Source organism: Microcaecilia unicolor, chromosome 1, assembly GCF_901765095.1.
Source record: "Microcaecilia unicolor chromosome 1, aMicUni1.1, whole genome shotgun sequence".
Taxonomy (NCBI): domain Eukaryota; kingdom Metazoa; phylum Chordata; class Amphibia; order Gymnophiona; family Siphonopidae; genus Microcaecilia; species Microcaecilia unicolor.
In genome coordinates this window covers 308,775,625-308,800,449 of record NC_044031.1, presented here as the reverse complement: position 1 = coordinate 308,800,449, position 24,825 = coordinate 308,775,625, and the positions used below count along the sequence as shown (strand labels likewise).

Sequence of the window (24,825 nt, the reverse complement as noted above, 5' to 3'; positions counted from 1 at the left end):
GCTTTTCCTACATAAGCGCACAACTATGGAATGGCCTCCCAAAAGCGGTGAAAACAATCCATGATCACCTGAACTTCAGGAAATCACTACAAAACAACCTCTTCAAAAAGGCCTACCCCAACGACCCAACGTAAACCTCTTCACCCAGAACATAACATTACTAATGATCGTATTGGACATTATGCAATTGTTATCCCTTCCGATCCTCCACATATACCTCATTTGATCACTATACAACCTTGTATTTGTTATTAACCGACTGGGCAAGCACCTTTGACGGTACTATGTAAGCCACATTGAGCCTGCAAATAGGTGGGAAAATGTGGGGTACAAATGCAACAAATAAATAAATAAATTCATTTATCTAGTCCTTACATGCACATGGTTTTACTTTTCAATATATTTTATTTAACATTTATATATTTACATAAATGTTTAAGCAATATCACAACTTAATTAACAAGAAAAATAATAATAAATTGCAATAATAATTATTTCTACTTTGTCCACAATTTTAGATCCAAGTACTAAGAAATAAAGAAATACAAAAAAATTATCAATACAGCAGTAGAGAGCCAAATGTTCACAGCCAATATACAGTGAGTTCAATTATTAGATGTAACCAAGGTATCTATAACTTCCTCCTTAGAATTAATATACTCCAGCAGATTTTTTGGATTAAAAAAAAAAAACATTATTTGAGTTCAACAAAATTAAACACCTGCAAGGGAATTTTAACATAAATGTACCACCTAAATTAAAAACTCTAGGTTTTAAAACCAAGAATTCTGTCCTTCTTTTTTGTGTTTCCCTGGCTAGGTCAGGACATTTTTTTAATTTTTGCTCCCAAAAACTCTGCTTTCATATGGCGAAAATAAATTCGAAAAATATTATTTTTGTCTGGTTCTAATGCAAATATCACTAGAAGGGTAGTCCATTCCGTTATCACTTCCAAAGAATTTTCTAAAATTCGGTCAAGTTCATATCAGATTGAAGTCCTATAATAGGTCTGGAAGTGCCCGTAATGTATTGGGCTCTGACTATGGGTGGACAACCCTCAGTTGGTATTCCCAATACCTCCCCAAAATATTTCTTTAGCAAATCAAGCGCTGAGATGAGTGGTGACTTAGGGAAATTGGGAAATTTAAGAACCTCAAATTGTTTTTCCTTCCTTGGTTCTCCAATTGGGGGCTCATTTTCAAAGCACTTAGACTTACAAAGTTACATAGGAGCCTAAGGAACTTTGTAAGGCTAAGTGCTTTGAAAATATGCCTGCGAGAACTCCAGCTTACGAGCTTGTTCATCTCTGTCCTTAATAGCCAATGAGGAAAAACTTTGTAGACGGGCTAGCTCCCCTTCTAATGATACAGTTCTCTGAGAGTAGTTATCAACATTATCAGACAAAGTTTGAAAAGATTGTTTCATTTCCACAATTTCTCCTTTAAAGGTGTTAGATACCTGAAGGAGAGAAGAATTTAGTCCCTGGATCACATCCCTTAAAAGTTCTAATGTTACCACAGCTGGTCTCATCACTTCTCCGTTGCTTCTGGGAGTAGAACCCTGGCTGCGAGGGGAAGCAAGACGAAATGCCTGTTTCACCTCTGAAGTATCTCTTCTCAGGGTTTGCGCAGCCACAGGTCCTCCTCTATCAGTGGCAGAAGCCGAACCCCTACCGGGCGCCCCTGCACACTGCGTCCCCATCGGCATACGTCCAGTACCCGGCACTGGAGGAGCTGTGCAAAAAGGAGGACTAAGAGAAACTCCCTCAACGCTACGGTTCGCTTCCGAAGTCGCGGATTCCATCGAAGCAGACACCGGCTCTCCTTGCCTCCGAATCCCCAAATTTTCCAGGGTAGTTTGACGGATGGTTGGGGTCTCCACAGGGCTCGAGGAGGTTAATATCCTTGGTTTCCCTTTCCCCATGTTAACACCGGGAAAATTCCAATCAAACCACTAAGGTATTCAGGAGCTTCGTGAGGTCACATCTGCTCGTCGCCATCTTGGATGATGGTTTTGCTTTTTAAAAGTTTCCTATGATAGCATTGTGCTTATTTGAATTAGTTTTTCTGTACGTTTTGTTTGATTTGTCTTTAATTGAAATAAAAAAATTTTTAAAACACATCTTGTCAACAAGAGGCAGGGCTAGGTGGGGGCAGGGGGCCCCACCAAACTGGTCTGCACAGGGCTCCGCAATTGCTAAGACCAGCCCTGCCCCCAATAACAGGAGTGGTCAGCTATGAGCTATTTTTCTCTAGCTCCATCTGCTGTTCTCACCAAGTTACATGTCACACTAGCACATTAGTGAAACATAACAAGCAAGTGATTGAGTCAGAGACTAAAAGCACATAATAAGCTAACTAAATTCAAAAAAGGTTTGCACACACAAGAGAATCAGGTTTTTTTTAATCTTGATATTTACATGCACTTCAGTAGTTTTATGGTTAATTATTATTCTTTAATAACATAGCAGTGTAGAATCAGATCAGCCATAGAACTGAATATTTTAACTACAAAGAAGGTAAAATTATGTATCATACCTGATAATTTTCATTCCATTAATCATAGCTGATCAATCCATAGACTGGTGGGTTGTGTCCATCTACCAGCAGGTGGAGATAGAGAGCAATCCTTTTGCCTCCCTATATGTGGTCATGTGCTGCCGGAAACTCCTCAGTATGTCGATATCCAAGCTCCATCCGCAGGACTCAGCACTTAGAGAATTACACCAACACTCTGCCCAGCTCACCACCGCCGAAACGGGGGAGGGGAATTAACCCAGCTCATTCCCACACGTGGGGGAGGGGAATCCATCCAGCTCATCCCCGCGGAGCGGGGGAGGGACACCACACCCGCCAATGCGGGGGGATCTGGCTTATCCTGCAACCGCAACCGCGGGAGGAGCTGACTGACCCTAACACCGCCGAAGCAGGAGGGGTACAAAGCTGCCCTACTGCCGCACGAAGCGGGAGGGAGCGCCGGCAGAATTTATGTCTCAATCCAGCCCCGTAAAACGGAGGGGAGAGGAATGCAACAGCTCACTGTAACACAAATTCGTCTCAACTCTTGAAGAATCCATTGAAAAACTTGAACACGAAGTCCTCCTGAACAGGAACTGAAGACTAAACTTGAACCTGAAATGCAACCAGAATATAAACAATACAGATATCTGGGAGGGGCTATGGATTGATCAGCTATGATTAATGGAAAGAAAATTATCAGGTATGATACATAATTTTACCTTCCATATCATCATGCTGATCAATCCATAGACTGGTGGGATGTACCGAAGCAGTACTCACCCAGGGCGGGACATAGAAATCCCTGACCACAACACTGAAGCTCCAAACCGGGCCTCCGCCCAAGCAGCCACAGTCAAGCGGTAATGCCTGGAGAAGGTATGGGCCGATGCCCAAGTTGCCGCCTTGCAAATCTCTTCCAAGGAGACGGACCCGACCTCTGCCATTGAGGCCGCCTGAGCTCTAGTGGAGTGAGCCTTCAGCTGGATAGGCGGCACCTTCCCCGCGGCCACATAAGCCGCTGCAATGGCTTCCTTGACCCATCTTGCCACTGTAGGCTTAGCAGCCTGCAGACCCTTACGAGGACCTGCAAACAGGACAAACAGATGATCCGACTTCCGGAAATCATTGGTCACTTCCAAGTATCTGATGATGACTCGTCTCACATCCAGATATTTGAGAGCAGAGTATTCCTCTGGGTAGTCCTCCCTACGAAAGGAAGGGAGACAGAGCTGCTGATTCACATGGAAGCGAGAAACAACCTTGGGCAGGAAGGAAGGCACTGTGCGAATAGACACTCCTGCCTCAGTGAACTGCAGAAAGGGCTCTCGACATGAGAGTGCCTGGAGCTCGGAAACTCTTCTGGCTGAAGTGATAGCCACCAAAAAGACTGCTTTCAATGTCAGGTCTTTCAGAGATGCCCTTGACAAGGGTTCAAAAGGCGGCTTCTGCAAGGCTCTTAGCACCAGGTTGAGATTCCACGCAGGCACCACTGAGTGCAGAGGAGGGCGCAGGTGATTAACTCCCTTGAGAAAGCGCACCACATCTGGCAGCTAAGCCAGGGAAGCACCCTTCAGGCGGCCCCTGAAGCAAGCCAGAGCCGCTACCTGGACTTTAAGGGAACTGAGCGACAGGCCTTCCTCCAGACCTCCTTGCAGGAACGCCAACACTGAAGAAATTGGAGCAGTGAAGGGAGAAAGTGAGCCTGCTTCACACCATGCTGCAAAGGTACGCCAAACCCTGGCGTAAGCAGTAGAAGTAGAGCGCTTCCTTGCTCTTAGCATAGTGGCGATGACCTTGTCTGAGAAGCCCTTCTTTCTCAGACGCTGCCGCTCAATAGCCAGGCCATAAGACCAAAGGGGGAGGGATCCTCCATCACCACGGGAACCTGATGCAACAGGCCCCGCTCCACTGGCAGCCGGATCAAGTCCGCATACCAGGGACGTCTGGGCCAGTCCGGACCCACCAGGATTATCCGGCCCGGATGCTTTGCCACCCGGTCTAGCACCCTGCCCAACATGGGCCAGGGCGGGAACACATAGAGAAGCTCCTGTGTCGGCCACTGTTGGAGAAGAGCATCTACTCCCAGGGATCGAGGGTCCCGTCCTCTGCTGAAAAAGCGCGGCACTTGGCAATTGGCCGATGACGCCATCAGATCTAGGCTCGGCTGGCCCCAGCGCTTCGTGATGTCCAAGAACGCCTGAGCAGATAGCTGCCACTCTCCGGGATCCAAGGTATGGCGACTGAGAAAGTCCGCCTTGACATTCATGACTCCGGCAATGTGGGCCGCTGACAGCTGTTCCAGGTTCGCTTCCGCCCACTGGCATAGATTCATGGCCTCCTTGGCTAGAGGGGCGCTCTTGGTACCTCCCTGGCGGTTGACATAGGCCACAGCCGTGGCATTGTCCGACAGGACCCGTACTGGCTTCAACGCCAGTACCGGGAGGAACTCCAAAAGCGCCAACCGAATGGCTCTGAGTTCGAGGAGGTTGATAGACCACTTTGCCTCTGCAGGAGACCAGAGCCCCTGCGTTGTCCTTCCCAAGCAGTGGGCTCCCCAGCCCGTCAAAGAGGCGTCCGTCGTGACGACAATCCACTCCGGGGTCACAAGAGGCATCCCTGCAGACAACTTGTCTGTCTGCAGCCACCAGCTCAGCGCCTTGCGCACTGCTGGGTCCAAGGGAAGGCGCACAGCATAATCCTCCGACACCGGAGTCCAGCGCTGCAGCAGAGAGTGTTGTAGTGGTCTCATATGAGCCCTGGCCCAGGGCACTACTTCCATCGTGGCCGTCATAGAGCCCAACAGCTGCACATAGTCCCAAGCCCGGAGCGGAGAGGCTACTAGGAACTGGTCCACCTGAGCCTGAAGTTTGACAATCCGATTGTCCGGCAGGAACACTCTGCCTACTTGGGTGTCGAATCGAACTCCCAGATACTCCAGGGACTGAGTCGGGCGCAGCTGGCTTTTCTCCCAGTTGATGATCCACCCCAGGGAGCTCAAAAGAGCAATCACCCGGTCCACAGCTTTGCCGCACTCTGCATAAGAGGGGGCTCAGATCAACCAGTCGTCCAGATAAGGATGGACTTGTACTCCTTCCTTTCTCAGGAAGGCCGCGATGACCACCATTACTTTGGAGAAGGTCTGCGAAGCAGTAGCCAACCCGAACGTGAGGGCTCTGAACTGGAAGTGTCGGCCCAGGACTGCAAAACGCAGAAAGCGTTGATGAGGAGGCCAGATGGGAATATGCAAGTACGCTTCCTTGATGTCCAAGGATGCCAGGAACTCCCCTGCCTTCACTGCCGCTATAACAGAGCGGAGAGTCTCCATGCGAAAGTGCCGAACTTTCAAGGCCCGATTGACCTCTTTGAGGTCGAGGATAGGCCGTACAGAACCTCCTTTCTTTGGTACCACAAAGTAAATGGAGTAACGTCCCTTGCCAAGCTGATTTTCTGGCACCGGAACGACCGCACCCAGGCGGATCAGATTGTCCAAGGTCTGCTGCACTGCCACAGCTTTGACCGGAGACTTGCAGGGAGAGAGTACAAACCCGTCTCTTAAGGGTCGGCAGAACTCTAGCTTGTAGCCGTCTCTGATGACTTCCAGCACCCAAGCGTCTGAAGTTACCCTGGTCCACTCGCCCAGAAACGAGGACAGGCGTCCTCCAATTTGCACTGGGCCATGGACCAAGACCCCGTCATTGGGTACGAGACCCTGGGGGAGGACCGGAGGGCGCACCTCCGGGACGGCGGTCTCTGCGAAAGGAATGCTGCTTGGGGGAGAAGTTCCTCTTGAAGGAAGAGGGGGCAGAGGAGCCCGACTTGCCCGGGCGGTACCGACGGGCTTCCTGAAACCGTCCTCTGGAGATACCGGGGCGAGCACTGGCCCGAGCCCTCACCTCTGGTAACCTCTTGCCCTTAGACGTGCCGAGATCGGTCACAATTTTGTCCAGCTCGACCCCAAAGAGCAGCTTGCCTTTAAAAGGCAACTTAGCCAGGCGGGACTTAGAGGCGTGGTCCGCAGACCAATGTTTCAGCCAAAGCCACCGCCGCGCAGAGACTGTCTGAGCCATACCTTTAGCCGAGGCTCTCAAGACATCATACAGCAAGTCTGCCAAATAAGCCGATTCCAGGGCCGGCCAATCAGCCCTCAAGGAAGGATCCGAGGGGGAAGCCCGCTGCACAATCGTCAGGCACGCCCTGGCCACGTAGGAGCCACAAACTGAGGCCTGCAAACTTAAGGCAGCCGCCTCGAAGGACGACCTTAAGGCCGCCTCCAATCTTCTGTCTTGGGCGTCCTTTAGGGCTGTGCCACCTTCCACCGGCAACGCCGTTTTCTTAGTCATCGCAGTGATTAAAGAATACACGGTAGGCCAAAGAAAGGCCTCACGTTCACTTTCAGGCAAAGGATAGAGGCGGGTTATAGCCCTAGCCACTTTGAGGCTCGCTTCCGGGACATCCCAATGAGCCGAAATTAAGGTGTGCATGGCATCATGCACGTGGAAGGTTCTAGGCGGGCGCTTCGTCCTCAGCATAATGGTGGAGCCAACAGGGGCTGAGGGAGAGACGTCCTCCGGAGAGGAAATCTTTAAAATGCTCATGGCCTGCATTAACAGGTTGGGCAAATCCTCTGAGCGAAAGATCCGTGCTGCAGAGGGGTCATCCGCTCCATCCGAGCGGGAATCCGTCTCCTCCAAGGAATCCCCAAAGGACCGTTGGGAGAACTCAGATACGCTGCCCTCATCTACATCAGAGGAAACAGCGTCCTCTAAGGCCTGGGAATCCACCCGAGGGCGTTTACTTCCGGGGGCTTCAACCCCTTTATCGGACAAGGGAGAAGGGGCAGCGTTCTGCATAAGGAAGGCCTGATGCAGCAGCAAAATAAACTCGGGGGAGAAACCCCCACATGCTGCGTATCAAAGATGGCGTCCGGCGCGACACTCTGCGAAGGAGCCGCGCGGGAAGAACGGCGCTTAACTTTAGCCGCTTTTTTGCCGTCGCCCAAATCAAGGGCGGCCATGGCATGAACGTCTCCCAGCTCAAGGGCGGCCCAAGAAGAAGCCGTCCGAGCAGAGTGGCCGGCCAAAATGGCAGAGGCGAGCAGCGGGGGATGGGCGTTTATGGCGGGAAAAACCGCCGCACTGGAGGAAGACCCGGGACACTGACCGGCCTCCGAACTGACACCCAACAAGGGCGAATCAGACTTTAATACCCCCGCATCCCCGCTAGGAGCGCACACGCGGTCCGGGGAGCGATTCTTCGCGCCCTCGCCCTCCGACGCCATAGGTCACGTGGAGATCAATCGGGGAACCCCCTGCCCGCTATAAAAAAGGTAAAAATTACCTGCTTCTCGCTCCGAGCTGTAACGACCTGGTGTCCCAGTGAGTAGCTGCAATAAACGTTTAAATAAACGTCGAAATAAACGCCTTTAAGGACGTCCAAAAATTTTTTATTTTTTTTTAACGGAGCCAGCGGGAGGGGGGAGAAAAGGAGGGGCCTGGCGCCACCAGGTTTGCACTTGCTCAAGAAGAGCCCTCAACCCCAGGCACTCAACAAAACCTAAAAATTAGGCTTGGAGGCCTAGCCAGAGCTGCTGCTGTGTGTGACCACCACCTGCTGAGATAGAGAACATACTGAGGAGTTTCCGGCAGCACATGACCACATATAGGGAGGCAAAAGGATTGCTCTCTATCTCCACCTGCTGGTAGATGGACACAACCCACCAGTCTATGGATTGATCAGCATGATGATATGGAAGAAACAATGGTGAAAAAAAACCTTACACCTCACTGAAGAAACAAAGTGAGCACGGATTTAGAGTTGTGCAAGTGAAGGTTGAGGAGGGAAGGGGTCGGGTAGGGGTAATGTTTGGAATAAGGGGGAACTAGACTTTTGAGGTGTGACAGTATTTATGCTTTTGTTCTGTTGGTTGGTTCTTAACACTCTGTTCCTCATGGTTCATTTCCTCTGTTACATGTCAAACTTGATTGAATAAGAAATAAAAACAGACACCTCACTTTCAGGAAACAATCTCATAACAAGGAATGCTCTCATGGAGCAATTTTCATGAGCTTTCCCAAAACTCTGGGCCACGTTGCTGTAAATTCTCATTTTGAACCAATACTCCCATAAGACACATGGAGCACACAGATTCCCAGAAGCAAGTTCTGATAACCTTTCTCCTCCCTTTCTTCCCTTTTCTGACAAACATTTAACAGTTTACAAGTGTCCCATGCACAACCACTCTGACCTTTACATTCTGGATCATCTTAGCCACCTCCACTTTGGTTTTCCCTTTGACAGATTTTCCATTAACACCAGTGATCTCATCGCCAGCTGCCAGGGTGCCATCAATGGCTGCAGGTGTGTTATCAAACACCTACAAAAGAGCAGAGGAGGTCAGGGAAAGAAAGTGAGCCTCAGAATGCAGAGAAATGAGGTAAAGCAAGATGATGTGTCTAATCTTACAGAAAAGGACAACACATAGTGGTGACGGTAAAGAATGGAGGCATGATGACAAGTCAAAATAGCAGGATCTTTATTAGTTGACTCATCACAACCGTATTTCAGCACAATGCCTGTGTTGGGGGTCCTATAAAGCAATAAACATAATTCTTATTCAATGTTTTGCTCATCTCGTAAGACTTACCTATTTAACTTTCTCCTCATTTTGATATTGCACTAGAGTAGTCAAAGGACTAGAAATACAGCAGACCTCATTTTAGTACTCCCCTACATCTTTTTATTTAAAATTTTCTTTTTACCTCAGACCTTTCCTGTTAACCCTTTGCCCACTTTCTATGAACCCTTACCCATACCCCTCTAAGAACTTTAGGTTGTATGATTGTGTGCTTGTGTTCTTACTTTCCTGTCATTATAACACGGAGTTCCAATTCTATCTTTTAAATTTGTATTTTTATGTGAACCGTTCTAATTTGTGCTTAATAAAGGCAGTATAACAAATGCTAATAAACGATAATTCAATACGACATAAATACTTTATAAAATGTACACATGAAAAATTTTCAAAATCTTAATATCTGGAGTGCAAAAAAACATATAAAAATGCTACAACATATTGAAACATATTAAAACATAAAGTAAAGACAAAGAGCTTGATAAACAACCATTTACCAAAATAGGTAAAATGAATAAATTGAACAAAAAATATTATTATTAAAACAGAAGTTATACAGTGGAACCATAATGAGGTATATTTTCAAAGCACTTAGCCTTCCAAAGTTCCATAGGTTTCTATGGAACTTTGGAAGGCTAAGTGCTTTGAAAATATGCCTAATAGACCAAACGCCCAAAAAGAGGAGGTGTCAGACATGAAAAAAAAAAGGGATAAGCCATCATATGGGCTCCTTTTACAAAGTGGTGCAACCAATCAGTGTGCACTGAATGCAAAGCAGCTTGTTTACTCTTTCCAAAAACACTAGAACTAGGGAGCACGCAATGAAGCTACTAAGTAGTAAATTTAAAACAAACCGGAGAAAAAACTTCATCACTCAACATGTAATTAAACTCTGAAACTCTTTGACAGAAAGTGTGGTAAAAGCAGTCAGCTTAGCAGGATTTAAAAAAGGTTTGGATAATATCCTGAAAGAAAAGTCCATAAGCCATTATTAGGATAGACTTTGGATAAAACGAAGATAACTTATCATAGCAGGTACTCTCCGAGGACAGCAGGCCATTCATTCACACATGTGGGTGACGTCATCCACATCCCACAGTGCAGAACATTAAAAAGTTAATATTCCTTAACAGCACGCACAGCATCCCCACTGCGTATGCATAGGTGCCTTATCGCCCACTGTGAGAGCATGGGACCAGCAGTACAATACTATAGCATGGAATTAACTCCAAGGGGAGGTGGGAGAGTATGTGCTGTCCTCGGTGAATACCTGCTACAGGTAAGTATCTTTGCTTTCTCTAAGGACAAGCAGACCATATTTTCACATGTGGGAATCCCTAGCTACCAGGCTCACCAAAAACAACCATTGGTCAATTGGACCTTGAAATGGCGAGGTCAAAATACTGATTAACCTGAACCTATATGTGCAGCCTGAACAGAACAAAATGGGTCTAGGAGGGGTGGAGCTGAATTCTAGACCCCAAACAAATTCTACAGCACTATCTGTCCAAATCGACTGTTGTGTTGGGTATCCTGCTCAAGACAATAATGAGACATGAATGTGTGGACTGAAGGAAATGGTGCAGCCTTGCAAATCTCTTTAACAGAGGCTGACCTCAAGTGGGCTACCAATGTCAGCATAGCTCTGACATTATGAGCCTTGACATGACCCTCAAGAGTCATCCCAGCCCGGGTGTAAGTGAAAGAAATGCAATCTGCCAGCCAATTACAGATTGTGCATTTCCCGATGGTGACTCCCATCCTGTTGAGATCAAAAGAAACAAAAGCTGGGTGGAGCTGGGTGGACTGTCTGTAGTGCCTAGTCCACTCCAAGTAAAAGGCCAATACTCGTTTGCAGTCCAAAGTGTGCGATGTACTTTCGCCAAGACGGGCATGAGGTTTTAGAAATAATGCTGGCAAAACAATCGACCGGTTTAGATGGAACTCCAGCACAACCTTAGGCAGGAACTTAGGGTGTGTGCAGAGAACTACTCTGTTGTGATGATACTTGGTGTAAGTTGGATCTACCACTAAGGCCTGAAGCTCACTGACCATGCAAGCTGAAGTAACAGCCACCAAAAATAAGACCTTCCGGGTAAAGTACTTCAAATGACAGGAATCAAGTGGCTGAAAAGGAGCTTTCATCTGCTGAGTGAGGATGATGTTGAGGTCCCTTGACACAGGCAGAGGTTCTTCAGAGGACAACTCCAGAAGAAGAGGGAACCAGATCTGCCTGGGCCAGTATGGAGCTATCGGGATCATGGTTCATCTATCTTTACTGAGTTTCAGCAATGTTTTCCCCACAAGAGGGAAGGGAAGATACACATACAGAAGACCGGTCCCCCAATGAAAGAGAATGGCATCAGGAGGGGAGAGGTCAGATGGGATACCATAGGACGACTCCTCCTAAAAGTACCATGGATCCTCATCAGACTCGGTAAAGAACTCCTCATGGGAGGGCCAAGACTCAGCCTGCCTCAATAAGAGAAACCATGTCCTCGAGAGAGGCGTCAAGCTGTCTGCTTCACCCTCGACTCCGGTGAAGCTTGTTCCATCGATGTTGATGGGATGCTGTACTAGGCTGCACATTTTGGTTTGCTATTCGCTAAAACAACTTATGAAATTTTATAAAATATTACAGAAAAAATTGTACAGGAATTAGAGAGAATTAAAAGTCTTTAATTACTCACCCACTATCACAGAATCTATCAGTTGTAAAGTTATAACAAAACTTACAAAATCTAACATCAGTACCTCTGGTAATTATAAGTAATTAGGCTAATTATATAAAGAAGAGAAAAAGAAGGAAGAGGAGTTTGTTAATCATACAAAGGTCAAAGCAGAGAAAAAGAATAAATAAAAGAAAGATTCTTAGATATAGAGAATTAGATTCTACGAAGGGGGAGTGTTAGCAGGTCTCCCTTCCACTCCTTGGCCATGGCCGACCCTGCTTAGCCAGGCTATTCCAACACCGGCTCCTGCTCCGTCTGCCACCGTGTAACTCTCCATTCCGACCTCCACCTCCGTAGCCTCCTTCAGCTAGGGGATCCCCCCACGGGGTTTATAGATAGTATTTCCCCCAAAGGATGACCAAAGACTCCAGTCATATCATTCAAAGAATTCCACTTTATTTCTCACATATCAGAGTTCATCTTTCTTGCAATACTTGACACTTTTCCACCCTTTATCATTAACCCTTTTTAAAATTCACAGGGTTCCATAAGGGTTCCTCCTCTAGCTTGCAACACAGAGTTCACATTTCAGTCATTGACTTTTGTTAATGTTCACAGTGATCCGGCTGGGTTTACCCTCCAGCTTATTGCATATAACTCACAGCAATTCAAGGCTATCTTCCCTTCTCCCCCAGCAGTATTCATGCCAACCTGATGACAATGTTCACCCAGCAGGCAATTTCACGCTTTCCTCCACCTCAGGCTCTGGATTACTTTCTGCTACAGCTTCTTCCCCAGCTGCCTCAATTCACCTCTTCCAATTCCCCTTAGTTTAGGAAAGACAGCAGCCAATAAACCCCTCACCTTGGCTCCTCTAGTCTGAGCCCATGCAGACACCTCCATTCCTTCCTCCTCCCTCTCCCCTGACTCTTCCAATTTACATAGTAACATACATAGTAGATGACGGCAGAAAAAGACCTGCACGGTCCATCCAGTCTACCCAACAAGAAAAACTCACATGTGCTACTTTTTGTGTATACCTTACCTTGATTTGTACCTGTCCTTTTCAGGGCACAGACCATATAAGTCTGCCCAGCACTATCCCCGCCTCCCACCACCGGCTCTGGCACAGACCGTATAAGTCTGCCCAGCACCATCTCCGTCTCCCGCCACCGGCTTTGCCACCCAATCTCGTCTAAGCTCTTTAGGATCCATTCCTTCTGAACAGGATTAATTAATGTTTATCCCACGCATGTTTGAATTCCGTTACCGTTTTCGTTTCCACCACCTCCAGCGGGAGGGCATTCTCCAATTTATCCCATTCCATCACATCCTCCTCCACCTCAGACTCCCCCAGCTGCTCATCACCACCCTGATTGGAGATCATCTCCCAATCCTGTTCCTCCTCCCTCACTGCTTGCCAGTGCTGCTCCGGGTCAGATGCATTATGGGGACGGTAGCTCCTAGCCTTATTCCTCCCTTCCCTCAATCCTTTATCCACCAGGGGGCGAAGTTCTTGCTCATACGGGACATGTGCTTGCCTCTTTCGCTCTTTCTTGGGCCGCTCTCGCTTTCCCTGCGACCGTCCTCTCAGGAACCCCTCACAGGGGGAAGAAAACCCCTTCGGGAAAAACTATAGGCCACTGGACGGATCTGAAACTCTCTCTCCAAGCCTAGTTTTTCAGAGTTCCTTTGTCTGCAGCGTGGTTTTATAGGCTGTGGTGAGCATCCACCTCTCCTCTACCCTGGACCAATCATAGGTGCTGCATATAGGCTGGAGACTTGTAATTAGGACTTTCATATGTGCTGGAAGCTTGTATAATTGGTCCTTGCCACACCTCTTTTCAGTAAATCACTTTTTTAACAGGATATACCAGGTACCTGAGTTGCCTTAGCGACATTTTCACCATCACAGCTTGTGACCAGCCAGAAATTCCTTCATGTGGCTGATAGGAAAAGAGAGATGGTGGATGGGAAGTAATGCAGTATACCTGAAGTAAAACTTTATAGCTTATAGCTAAAATTATAGACAATGCTAGCACGGGCGATATGTGGCACCAGCATCAGAGACCTAACTGCAGGCTGAGGGCCTTACGGAGCAGCAGCAAGAGGCATAACAGGCACAAGCAACCCAGACTCTGATGCACTCTGTAGTAAGAGCCCTGCCAAATGCTCATGGAGTATGGATCAGATGCACTCATCAAGAGAGCCCATCGGGAAAAGCTGGGGCATCGGGTCAGAGACAGGCTGAACTGCCAGGGTTGAAGTAGGTGCCTGGTCCTGGCTGCATGGAGACCTGCATATTGGCATCTCCTTTATGGAGCAGTCCTCCCAGCGCCGACACTTCTCAGGGATTGGAGGATCCCTTGCTGCCTCGGAGTCCCAGCACCATGTGTCAAAGGGGATTGATGCTGATGCTTCTTTGGCTTCACCCGATGCCAGTCATTGACAATCCACAGTGATGAAGTTGAATCCTTACATCGCCTCGGGGTTGGGTCCAATGCTGACTGGTCCTGGGGCCCTGCACAGCAGTTGACATGAAGGCAGGTGGAGACATACTCGATGCACATTCACTTCCAGTGTCTGAGACAGGCCTAGAAGTCATTTGGACCAATGCACCCGATGCCGGTGCAACTCTCGACGTCGATGCTGATGCCAATATAGGCATCGAGGATTAGGACCAGGCTCCAAAAAGTTTTTCTTGTTCAATCTCTCTGGCCAGCTGAGTCCTTTTTTTACATACAAAGGTAAAGAACACAACTGGAAGGGGTATGTTCAGGCCCCAAACACTGAAGACACAAAGAATTTTCCAGAGATGGTCTTATTACACCGGGTACAGCACTTAAAGCCACTGGGAAGGGAAAACAGCTGTGGACAAATCAATTGGCTCAATGGTGCCAGAAAAAGGGGCAAAACACATGAAAAAATACAGGGAACAAGTCCCGACCAGAGCTCAAGCCTAAGAGGGCCTAAAGAACGCAAAAAAAAACAAAAAAAACAAACAAACAAGAAAACCCTAAAAGTGAGGAAAAAATACCTAAAACAATAAGGGAAAGCAGAAAAAAAGCACAAATTTTTTTTAAAAAACAGGAGAAAAAAAGTATCCCAGGAAAGGTACAACATGCTCGAAAAGTCAACTCATGCACCAGATAATGTGAGGAGCCGCGAATTGTGCGTCCTCTCCTCACAGTGGATAAGAGATGTTGGTCTACGCTCTTGTGGCTGGTGGGAAAGCACTCATACATGTGCGGTGGGGGTGCTGCATGTGCTCTTAAAGGCATATAAACTATTTAATACTCCGCACTGGACTACGTGGCTGACATCACCCAAATGTGAGACTATGGCCTGCTTGTCCTCGGAGAATCCACTGTTTGTTTCTAGGATAAGCAGCATAGAATCTGTTTTATTCTTTTCGGATTTTGCCAGGTATTTGTGACCTGGATTGGCCACTGCTGGAAACAGGATACTAGGCTTGATGAACCTTCGGTCTGTCCCAATATGGCAACCCTTATGTTCAGCCCATGGGAACTGAATGGGCTTCTTCGCATTCAGTGCACTTCTAATTGGTAGCACTGCTTTGGAAAAGGAACCCTATTTTTTTCATGTCTGACACCTCCTCTTTTTGGACATTTAGTCTGTTACATGGTTCCATGCTATACCTTCTGTTTTAATAATATTTTTTTGTTCAATTTATTCCATTTTTATCAAACCTTTTGTGTCTTTACCTTGTGTTTTAATATGTTTTGGCATTTTTATATATTTTTGCATTCTGAATATTATGATGCTTTTTAAATTTTCATGTGTATGTTTTATGCAGCATTATGTCATATTGGATAATGAATTATGTTTATTATGTTTATCACTTTATGAAGGCATTGTGAGGATCAGCGAATAAAGATCCTGCTATTTCGATTTGTCGTCATGCCTTTGTTGTTTGCCGTCTCCGCTTTGTGTTGTTCTTGTGGATTTCTGCAGAGGTCTTTTCAGTTTCCCTTAATCACTGTTCCACATTCTTCAATTTATGATTAGGGCCAGGGAGGTTTGGACTTTCAGCATAGAGTAGTACTCCAACTACATCTTTCTGGACAAGAACTGGGAGGTAAATGCTTACCTGAACAATGTACAGACATGGGCAGTATTGGGCTCCTCCTCCGATGCTAATCCCGATTAAATTCTGGGTGTCCTTCTTCAGTGTCACTGTCCCAGGAACAGTAGGAATTCCTCTGCAAGAAAGAGGGAAACCAAGAGAAGAGTTATCCTAACCTGATAATTGTCATTCCTTCAGTCCTGCCAGATGTCAGCTTATCCCCCTGCTAGCAAATGGAAACAGAGCCAAAGTACTTGGCTCATATATATTCTCTGTCCAAGATAAGGAACATTTTGAGTGCTACCTGCAATATTGTGTTTTATATCAAACAGTGGCACATCCAGGAATTTTGATCAGGGGATGCATCTCACACCACATCTCCCTCTCCCCCCCGTATCTTAAAATCACCTCCAGTCTTCGACCAGGCAGCACCAGCAGCACTCATAAGCTGCCTGCAGCCTGCACCAAGGCTTTCTCTCTGAACCATCTCGCCCTTCAGAAAACAGGAAGTTGCATCAGAAGGGGCGGGACTAGGGTTACCATAATTGCGGAGACAAAAAAAGAAGGACACAAAAAATAAAATGCCGCCCCCAGTCCCACCACACCGCATCCTGCCGCACAGTCACCTTGGCCCCCCCCCCCCCCCCCGCCCCAAGAAAGTCAGATTCTATAAGCAGTGAAAATACTGGTAAAAGTAACAGAAATACATTTCCTTCCATACTCTGCTAAATACAAAATTAGAAAATATGTACATTTCCAAAAAAAAGCAAAACATCCCTGAGCAGCATGTCCCCCTGTCCTCTCCATTCTATCCATGTGCAGTATAGTGAAGTTACTTACCTGTAGCAGGTATTCTCCGAGGACAGCAGGCTGATTGTTCTCACGTGTGGTCGATCAGCTCCCTTCAGAGCAGGCCAAGCCTTTTCAGGAGGTGGTCAGGCAGCTGAAGGCATGTCGTAAATTCCTGTCCAGGGGTGCTTACGACTATTATGATGTGGCGTCCAGAGCCACTGCTCAGGGTATAGTGATGTGCAGACTCTCATGGCTGTGTGCCGCTGACCTGGAAAATCGAGTTCAGCAGCGGCTTGCGGATATTCCTTGCTGGGGGGATAATATTTTCGGCGAGAAGGTCGAGCAGATGGTAGAGCAGCTCCACCAGCGGGAAACCGCACTCGACAAACTCTCCCACCGGGCGCCTTCAGCATCTACCTCATCAGGTAGACGTTTTTATGGGGGAAGGAGGAATGCTCCCTATACTTATCATAAGCGTAGGTACAATCCACCTTCACACCAGCCTGCTCAGGCTCAACCCCAGCGCGCTCGTTCACGTCAACAGTGTGTGCCTCGACAAGCCCCTGTAGCTCCCTAGCAAAAGCAAGGGACGGGCTTTTGACTGGCTCCAGGCGAGCATAGCCGCAATCAAAGTGTCCGTGCCGGACGGTCTACCGGTCGGGGGGTGGGGGGGGAGGTTAAAATTTTTTCACCAAAGGTGGCCTCTTGTAACCTCCTATTGGTGGGTTCTTCAAATAGTCCGGTGGGGATACTCCCTCAATTTGATCTCCAAACCTCCAAAGTCCCCATCGGGAGCTCAGTCCTTCAGCTTCCAGCACAGGCGGGTACTTGCATAGGAACTCTCCGCTCTTCTCAGCGCCAATGAAGGGCTGGGATTCTATTCCAGGTACTTCCTTGTGCAAAAGAAAACAGGGAGGGATGCGTCCAATCCTAGACCTAAGGGCCCTGAGCAAATACCTAGTCCGAGAAAAGTTCAGGATGGTTTCCCTGGGCACCCTTCTTCCCATGATTCAGAAAAACGATTGGCTATGCTCTCTGGACTTCATAAGGCTGTTAAAACTTACTTGTTTTAATCCAGCAATTTGATGAGTTGAAATTGTCAGGCTGGAACCGTTGTTTAAGTTTATTTTATGTGGTTAGATGTTTTATCATATTATGAATGTCATTCTGTAACTTGTTCTGGGCGCTGTCAGAAGGACGGGCTCAATAAATATAAAAGCACACCTTGCCTGTGGTGTGGCCGCAGAGCATTGCAATATGGGCGTGCCCTACAGGAAAACCTGGGAAGCATTTAATTATACTGAGGTAACTGTAAATCTACTTTTACTATGGGGAAATCAAAAGCTTCCACAGCATCAAGTACACAACAGGGTCCTATCATAGAGGTAACAATAAACATCTTATTCCAAAATCAAAAGCCAGGCCTTAGACTCCAGGCTCCTTGCAGTAACAGGCATCCTTAAGTTATACTTGACCCCTTCCCCCTATGCCTAGTACCTTCCAACCAGATTCTATTCCTCCTAACAGAGCACCCACTGTAGGGGTTGGTCTATCTACAGACTCCTAGATGGGAGTCTGGTCCCAATCCCTAAAGACGTTTTGCTTCTACCTTTGGAAACATCTGGACTTGATACTGTCTCGCAAGATGTTTCATTGAAAGATACACAGAATGTTGTGACTAGAATTGAAGCCAAGATGGGAGGAATAGTGAGCTAGCTTTGTCAGTTTTCTCAAAAGACTGTCTCTTAAAATAAATAAATTAAAAAAAAAATCTTTGGTGGAAAAGAAACTCCCAAATATGAAGCCTCTACAGATACTGGCTCAATAGCGATTAAAGATAGTCTTAGCACTCATAATGGGTTGGAGTGGCTAGAAAACTCACTTAAGAGCCAGGAATCAGAATTTTGAAATTTCCTTATACAAAATTGCTTTCTGCTGAAGTATGGATATCTAAATATTTTTAAGGAGGTGCTATTTATTACTGATTGATAAAATTGCTCTTTATATTTTTATTTTGCCTAACACTAACCTACAATTCCTCCTTTAAACCCCAATCTTTAAGTTCCCAAAGCACAAAGCAAAATAGCGTTCACTTACCAGAGAAATGTCCTCTTCTCTCGGAACTTCTCAGAAAGATTTAGATATGTGTGTGCAGACCTTTTTGTGTTTCTGGTTGGTAGGTTTATAAGGTCTGCCATGTAAACTGGGGCCTCGCCGTGAATGATTTTATGAACCAGGGTACAGATTTTGAATGCAATTCGCTCTTTGATTGGGAGCCAATGTAGTTTTTCTCGTAAGGGCTTGGCACTTTCATATTTCGTTTTGCCAAATATGAGTCTGGCTGCGGTGTTTTGGGCAGTTTGGAGTTTCTTTATGAACTGCTCTTTACATCCAGCATAAATTGCATTGCAGTTGTCTAGGTGATTCAGAACCATTGACTGTACCAGGCTGCGGAATATTTCGCTCGGGAAGAAAGGTTTTACTCGCTTAAGTTTCCACATTGAGTGAAACATTTTCTTTGTTGTATTTTTCGCTTGGCTCTCTAGCGTGAGATTTCGGTCGATTGTCACTCTAAGAATTTTCAGGCTGTCTGAAACAGGAAGGGTGTAGTCTGGGGTGTTTATGTGTGTGGATTTTTTCTTGTTGTGTGGTGATGAGAGGATGAGGCAGTGTATTTTTTCTGTGTTGAGTTTTAATTGAAATGTATCCGCCCATGAGTTCATGATTTGGAGGCTAAGTTTGATTTCGTTTGTGATTTCTGTTAGGTCACGTTTAAACGGGATGTATATTGTGACATCATCTGCGTAGATACTACTACTACTTAGCATTTCTATAGCGCTACTAGGGTTAAGCAGCGCTGTACAAGTTAAAACATGGGAAAGGAAAGTCCCTGCTCAAGAGAGCTTACAATCTAAAGGTAACAAACTATGTAGTCAGTGTATCATGAATGGGGAAGGTGGTTAGGCGCCAAAAGCAAGGGAGAAGAGATGGGTTTTGAGTAAGGACTTAAAGATGGGCAGGGAGGGCGCATGGCGTATGGGCTCAGGGAGTCTGTTCCAGGCATAAGGTGATGCGAGGCAGAAGGGACGGAGTCTGGAGTTAGCGGTGGTGGAGAAGGGTACAGATAGGAGTGATTTGTCCTGAGAGCGGAGGTTACGGGTGTGGACATAGGGGGAGAGGAGGGTAGAGAGGTAATGGGGGGCTGCAGATTGAGTGCATTTGAAGGTCATTAGGAGAAGCTTGAACTGAATACGGTAGCGAATCGGGAGCCAGTGAAGCGACTTGAGGAGAGGGGTGATATGAGAGTATCGGTTCATGCGGTAGATAAGACGTGCAGCGGAATTTTGGACAGATTGAAGGGGGGATAGGTGGCTAAGCGGGAGACCGGCAAGGAGAAGGTTGCAATAGTCAAGACGAGAGGTAACGAGTGAGTGGACGAGGGTTCGGGTGGTCTGTTCAGAGAGGAATGGGCGGATTTTGCTAATATTATAGAGGAAGAAGCGACAGGTCTTAGCTGTCTGCTGGATATGGGCAGAGGAGAGGGAGGAGTCGAAAATGACTCCGAGATTGCGGGCTGACGAGACGGGGAGGATGAGGGCGTTGTCAACAGAGACAGAGAGTGGGGGAAGAGGAGAGGAGGGTTTGGGTGGGAAGACAAGGAGCTCAGTCTTTGCCATGTTCAGCTTCAGATGATGGTTGGACATCCAGGCGGCGATATCTGAGAGGCAGGCCGAGACTTTGGCCTGGGTTTCGACTGTGATGTCGGGAGTGGCGAGGTGGAGCTGGGTGTCATCGGCATAGAGATGGTACTGGAAATCATGTGATGAGATCAGTGAGCCCAGGGAAGAGGTGTATATTGAGAAAAGAAGCGGTCCAAGGACAGATCCTTGGGGAACCCCAACAGAGAGTGGGACGGGGGTGGAAGAAGAGCCATTAGAAAATACTCTGAAGGTGCGTTGGGAAAGATACGAGGAGAACCAGGAGAGGACAGGGCCCTGGAATCCAAATGAGGACAGTGTGTCAAGAAGTAAATTATGATTGACGGTGTCGAAGGCGGCAGATAAGTCGAGGAGGATAAGGATGGAGTAGTGACCTTTGGATTTTGCAAGGAACAGGTCATTGCAGACTTTGGAGAGAGCTGTTTCTGTTGAGTGTAGTGGGCGAAAGCCGGATTGAAGCGGATCAAGGATGGCCTGAGAGGAGAGGAAATCAAGGCAGCGGCTGTGGACAGCGCGTTCAAGTAATTTGGAGAGGAAGGGTAGAAGGGAGATGGGGCGGTAATTGGAGGGACAGGTGGGGTCAAGTAATGGTTTTTTAAGAAGTGGAGTGACTACAGCGTGCTTGAAGGTGTCAGGGACAGTAGCAGTGGAGAGAGAGAGGTTGAGGATGTGACAGATTGAGGGGTTAACTGTAGGAGAGATGTTGGTAAGCAGATTGGTGGGAATGTGGTCAGAGGAACAGGTGGTGCACTTAGAGGAAGAAAGAAGGCGAGCAGTTTCCTCTTCGGTGATCTCAGGGAAGGAGGAGGAGGAGGACAGGTTAGGTTGGTTGAGGGAGTGGGTTAAGAAGTCACAGGGAGGAGAAGGCTTGAAGGTGAATTCAAGGTTTATCTTCTGCACTTTATCGCGGAAGTAGTCAGCTAATGTTTGAGGAGAGAGTGGGGGGGGGGGGAGCGGAGGGCACTTTAAGTAGGGAGTTGAGGGTTGCGAAGAGGCGACGAGGGTTGGAGCCAAGAGAATTGGTTAATTGAGAATAATATTCCTGTTTGGCAAGGAATAGGGAGGACTGGAAGGAGGATAGCATGAATTTGTAATGGGTGAATTCTGACAGGGTGCGAGATTTCCTCCAGAGTTGTTCAGTAGATCGGGTGCAGGAGCGAAGGTAACGGATGCATGGGGTTAACCAGGGCTGAGGATTAATGCGCTTAGTGGGGCGAGAGACAGATGGTGCTAGGGTATCCAGAGCAGTGGAGAGAATTTCATTGTAGGTAGAGACAGCCGTATCGACAGATTCAGAAGACGAGATGGACGGGAAGAGACTGGAGATGTGAGATGTAGGGGCTGAGGCCTTGGTTGGATAAGGATTTGGCTAGTGGGGTCATCATTAGGTTGAAAAGGGTCGGTGATAGCGGTGATCCTTGGGGTACTCCACATTCTGGTTTCCATGGTAGTGATGTTTTCGAGTTTGCTATCACTTGGTATGTTCTTGTGGTTAGGAAGATATTGATCCAACTGAGTACATTTCCACTGATCCCGAAGTATTCTAGTATGTTTAGTAGTATTTTATGGTTAACCATGTCGAACATACTCGACATGTCAAATTGAAGGAGAAGTACACTTTTGCCATTTGCAATTTCTTGTTTGAATTTGGTTAGGAGAGTGATTAGTACTGTTTCAGTGCTGTGGTTTGAGCGGAATCCAGATTGTGATTCGTGTAATATTGAAAATTTGTTCAGGTAGTCAGTAAGTTGCTTGTTTACCATGCTTTCCAGTAGTTTAACTACCAGAGGGATAGATGCTACTGGGCGGTAGTTGGTAATATCATTTGCTTTTTTTCTTTGAGTCTTTAGGTATTGGGGTAAGTAGTATATTGGCTTTGTCCATAGGAAAGAGTTCATGTTGTAGCGGGGCAGATTTTATTAGGTTGTTGGGACATATGTCCAGTTTACAGTGGGATCTGGCGAATCTGTTAATAGCTTGGGTGACTGTTTCAGCGTTGAGTGCGAAGTTTGTCCAGATACGGTCTGCTGGGTACTCACCTAGGATTGGGTCCAAACAGTCAGTAAATTTTTCAATGTCACTGGTGTTCAGTGGTAGCGTATTGCGTAGGTTTACAATTTTCTCGTTAAAGTATTTGGCAAGTTTATCTGCCGATGGGGTGTCTGTGTTGGTTGTGGTAACCAGTGTGGTATCTAGTAATTTGTTGATGAGTTGGTAGAGTTTATGAGTGTCTTTGTAGTCTGGCCCTATTTTGGTTTTGTAATAATACCTTTTGGTTTGCCTTATTGCGTACTTGTATTTCCTTTGCATTTGTTTCCATGCGTTGCGTGTGTGTTCATCCTTTATTTTTATCCATGCTCGTTCAAGCCTCCTAACTTGTGTTTTTAGTTTTTTCAGTTCTTTGTTATACCATGGTATCGAGGGCAGAGGGAGATAAACCCACTTGACTGAACTGGTCTGGCATGGGAAAGTCATGTTCATGCTGGCATTAGCCAGTATCAATTCAATGATAGCCCCCTTCAACTGAAAGTGTCTACTCACAGTTTGTCTTCCTCAATGTCAAAATCTGGGTCAGCAAACATCTTGCCGTTCTCAGGAAAACGCCAGCTTCAGAACCTCATCTGGAGACAAAAAGTTACAGTCATCTCATATTTTCAGTTGTATTAAAAACAATATATATTTAAACACATGCTGCCAGTGGAATAGCAAGGTGCTATGAAATCTGTAGACTCAAGATCCATTCTCACCACTATAACCAACTCTGCTTATCTTGAGAAAATCCTCTAAATACCTTCTCTAGATCCCTTCTCATATCATCCAAGACTTTCATGGTGTCTATCCTGTCACAGATTTTGGTATCATCTGCAGAAAGGCAAAACTTTTCCAATAGCCCAGTGGTTCCTAAAACGTCCCAACTGGGGTCATAATATCCTTTTTGGGGTTGCAAGCCATTGGCACAGCATTGCCAAACCATAAACTTCTCCTCTCTCCTGCTATCACCGCCACCACCAGGCCTATTGCCTTCCTGGATTGGCAACGGTACCAGATGCAGCAGTAAAAATAACAAGACATATATACGGCGAGTGGTGGATATAATGTACTTGGCCCAGCGAAATCGGAGGCCCTTGGGTCTTCTCAGCTTGGATGCTGAGAAGGCCTTCGACAGGGTCCACTGGCCGTTTATGTATAAGGTAATGGAAACATTTGGGATTGGGCCGCGTTTTTGTGGCTGGATTCGAGCTTTCTATGACTCCCCCAGGGCCTGTGTGAGAATGAATGGGGGCAATTCTAATATGGGCAATTCTGATATGTTCACGCTCTCTAGAGGAACGCGACAGGGTTGTCCCTTGTCCCCTATGTTGTTCGCCATGGTCATGGAACCTTTTGCCTCCAGGGTGAGATTGAGTCGGGATAATCCGGGAGTCAATGTGGCGGGGAGAGAGCATAAAATGGCTCTGTTCGCAGATGACGTGTTACTCTGTCACAAAGTCCCTGGTTGCCTTCCCGAACCTTCTGCGAACTATTAATGAATACTCAGGGGTATCGGGCTTCAAAGTGAATATGACGAAATCGGAAGCCCTGAACGTAACCTTGCCCGAGGAGTTGGTGGAGTCCTTAAAGTTGTCTTATGCTTTTCGGTGGGCCCCTAAGGGAATCCGTTACCTGGGAGTGAACCTAACGGCTAAACTCTCTGACCTTTTTTTACAGTAAATTATAAAGGATTGGCTAGAGTTTTATCTGCGGACTTGGACAGGTGGGTGAACTTGGAGTTATCTTGGTTTGGCAGAATAGCTACTGTCAAGATGAATGTGCTGCCACGCTTGCTATATTTATTCCAAGTCCTCCCGATAACGATTCCTAGAAAATTCCTTACAACTCTGCAAGATCGTATAGTGCGCTTCATCTGGGCGGGGAAGAGGTCACGCTTATCGCTCTCATATCTCTATCAAGATAGGAGATGGGGGGAGTTGGGGGTTCCCAACTTGGTCTGGTATTATCGAGCAGCCCAAGCTCATGCGGCAGTCGAATGGTTCCAGGATTATCCTGATAGGCAATGGGTGCACATTGAGCAGCAATCTGTAGGCCGAGACCCTTGGGACACCTATGTGGCTTCCCAGCTCGTTTAGATCACTTGGGGAGGGAGCGTGTCCTTCCATCCTGGTAACGCTTTCCCACTGGGATAGTCTTTTTCCACGAAAACAATGTGTGCTATCACGCTTGTCACCGTTAGCTTATAACCCAATGTTTTACCGAAAAAGGAGTATTTACCAGATGGAATGGAGAGGGGTTGAAAACGTGGGGACAGCTGTTTGAGGGTGACTCATTGTTATCTTTTAGTGAGGCTGTGGCTAGATTCCCGGGGTTGGAGAAGGACGAATTTGCCTACAGACAAGTATCTCATTTC

General features: G+C 46.8%; 1 protein-coding gene across 3 annotated transcripts in view; it reads right to left on the bottom strand.

The window, feature by feature from the left end:
• Positions 1-24,825, bottom strand: part of PICK1 (protein interacting with PRKCA 1) — an 85,658-nt gene that overhangs the window by 57,224 nt on the left and 3,609 nt on the right. For 2 of the 3 annotated variants that reach the window (XM_030208235.1, XM_030208225.1), the window contains exons 2-4: positions 22,962-23,041; positions 15,934-16,045; positions 8,764-8,892 (exon numbers count right to left, since the gene is read on the bottom strand). In XM_030208235.1, the coding sequence (XP_030064095.1) occupies positions 8,764-8,892; positions 15,934-16,045; positions 22,962-23,002 (282 nt within the window). In that variant the 5' untranslated portion in view covers positions 23,003-23,041. Of the gene's footprint in view, positions 1-8,763; positions 8,893-15,933; positions 16,046-22,961; positions 23,045-24,825 lie in introns of all 3 variants that reach the window. The other variant, XM_030208218.1, reaches the window with a different exon arrangement.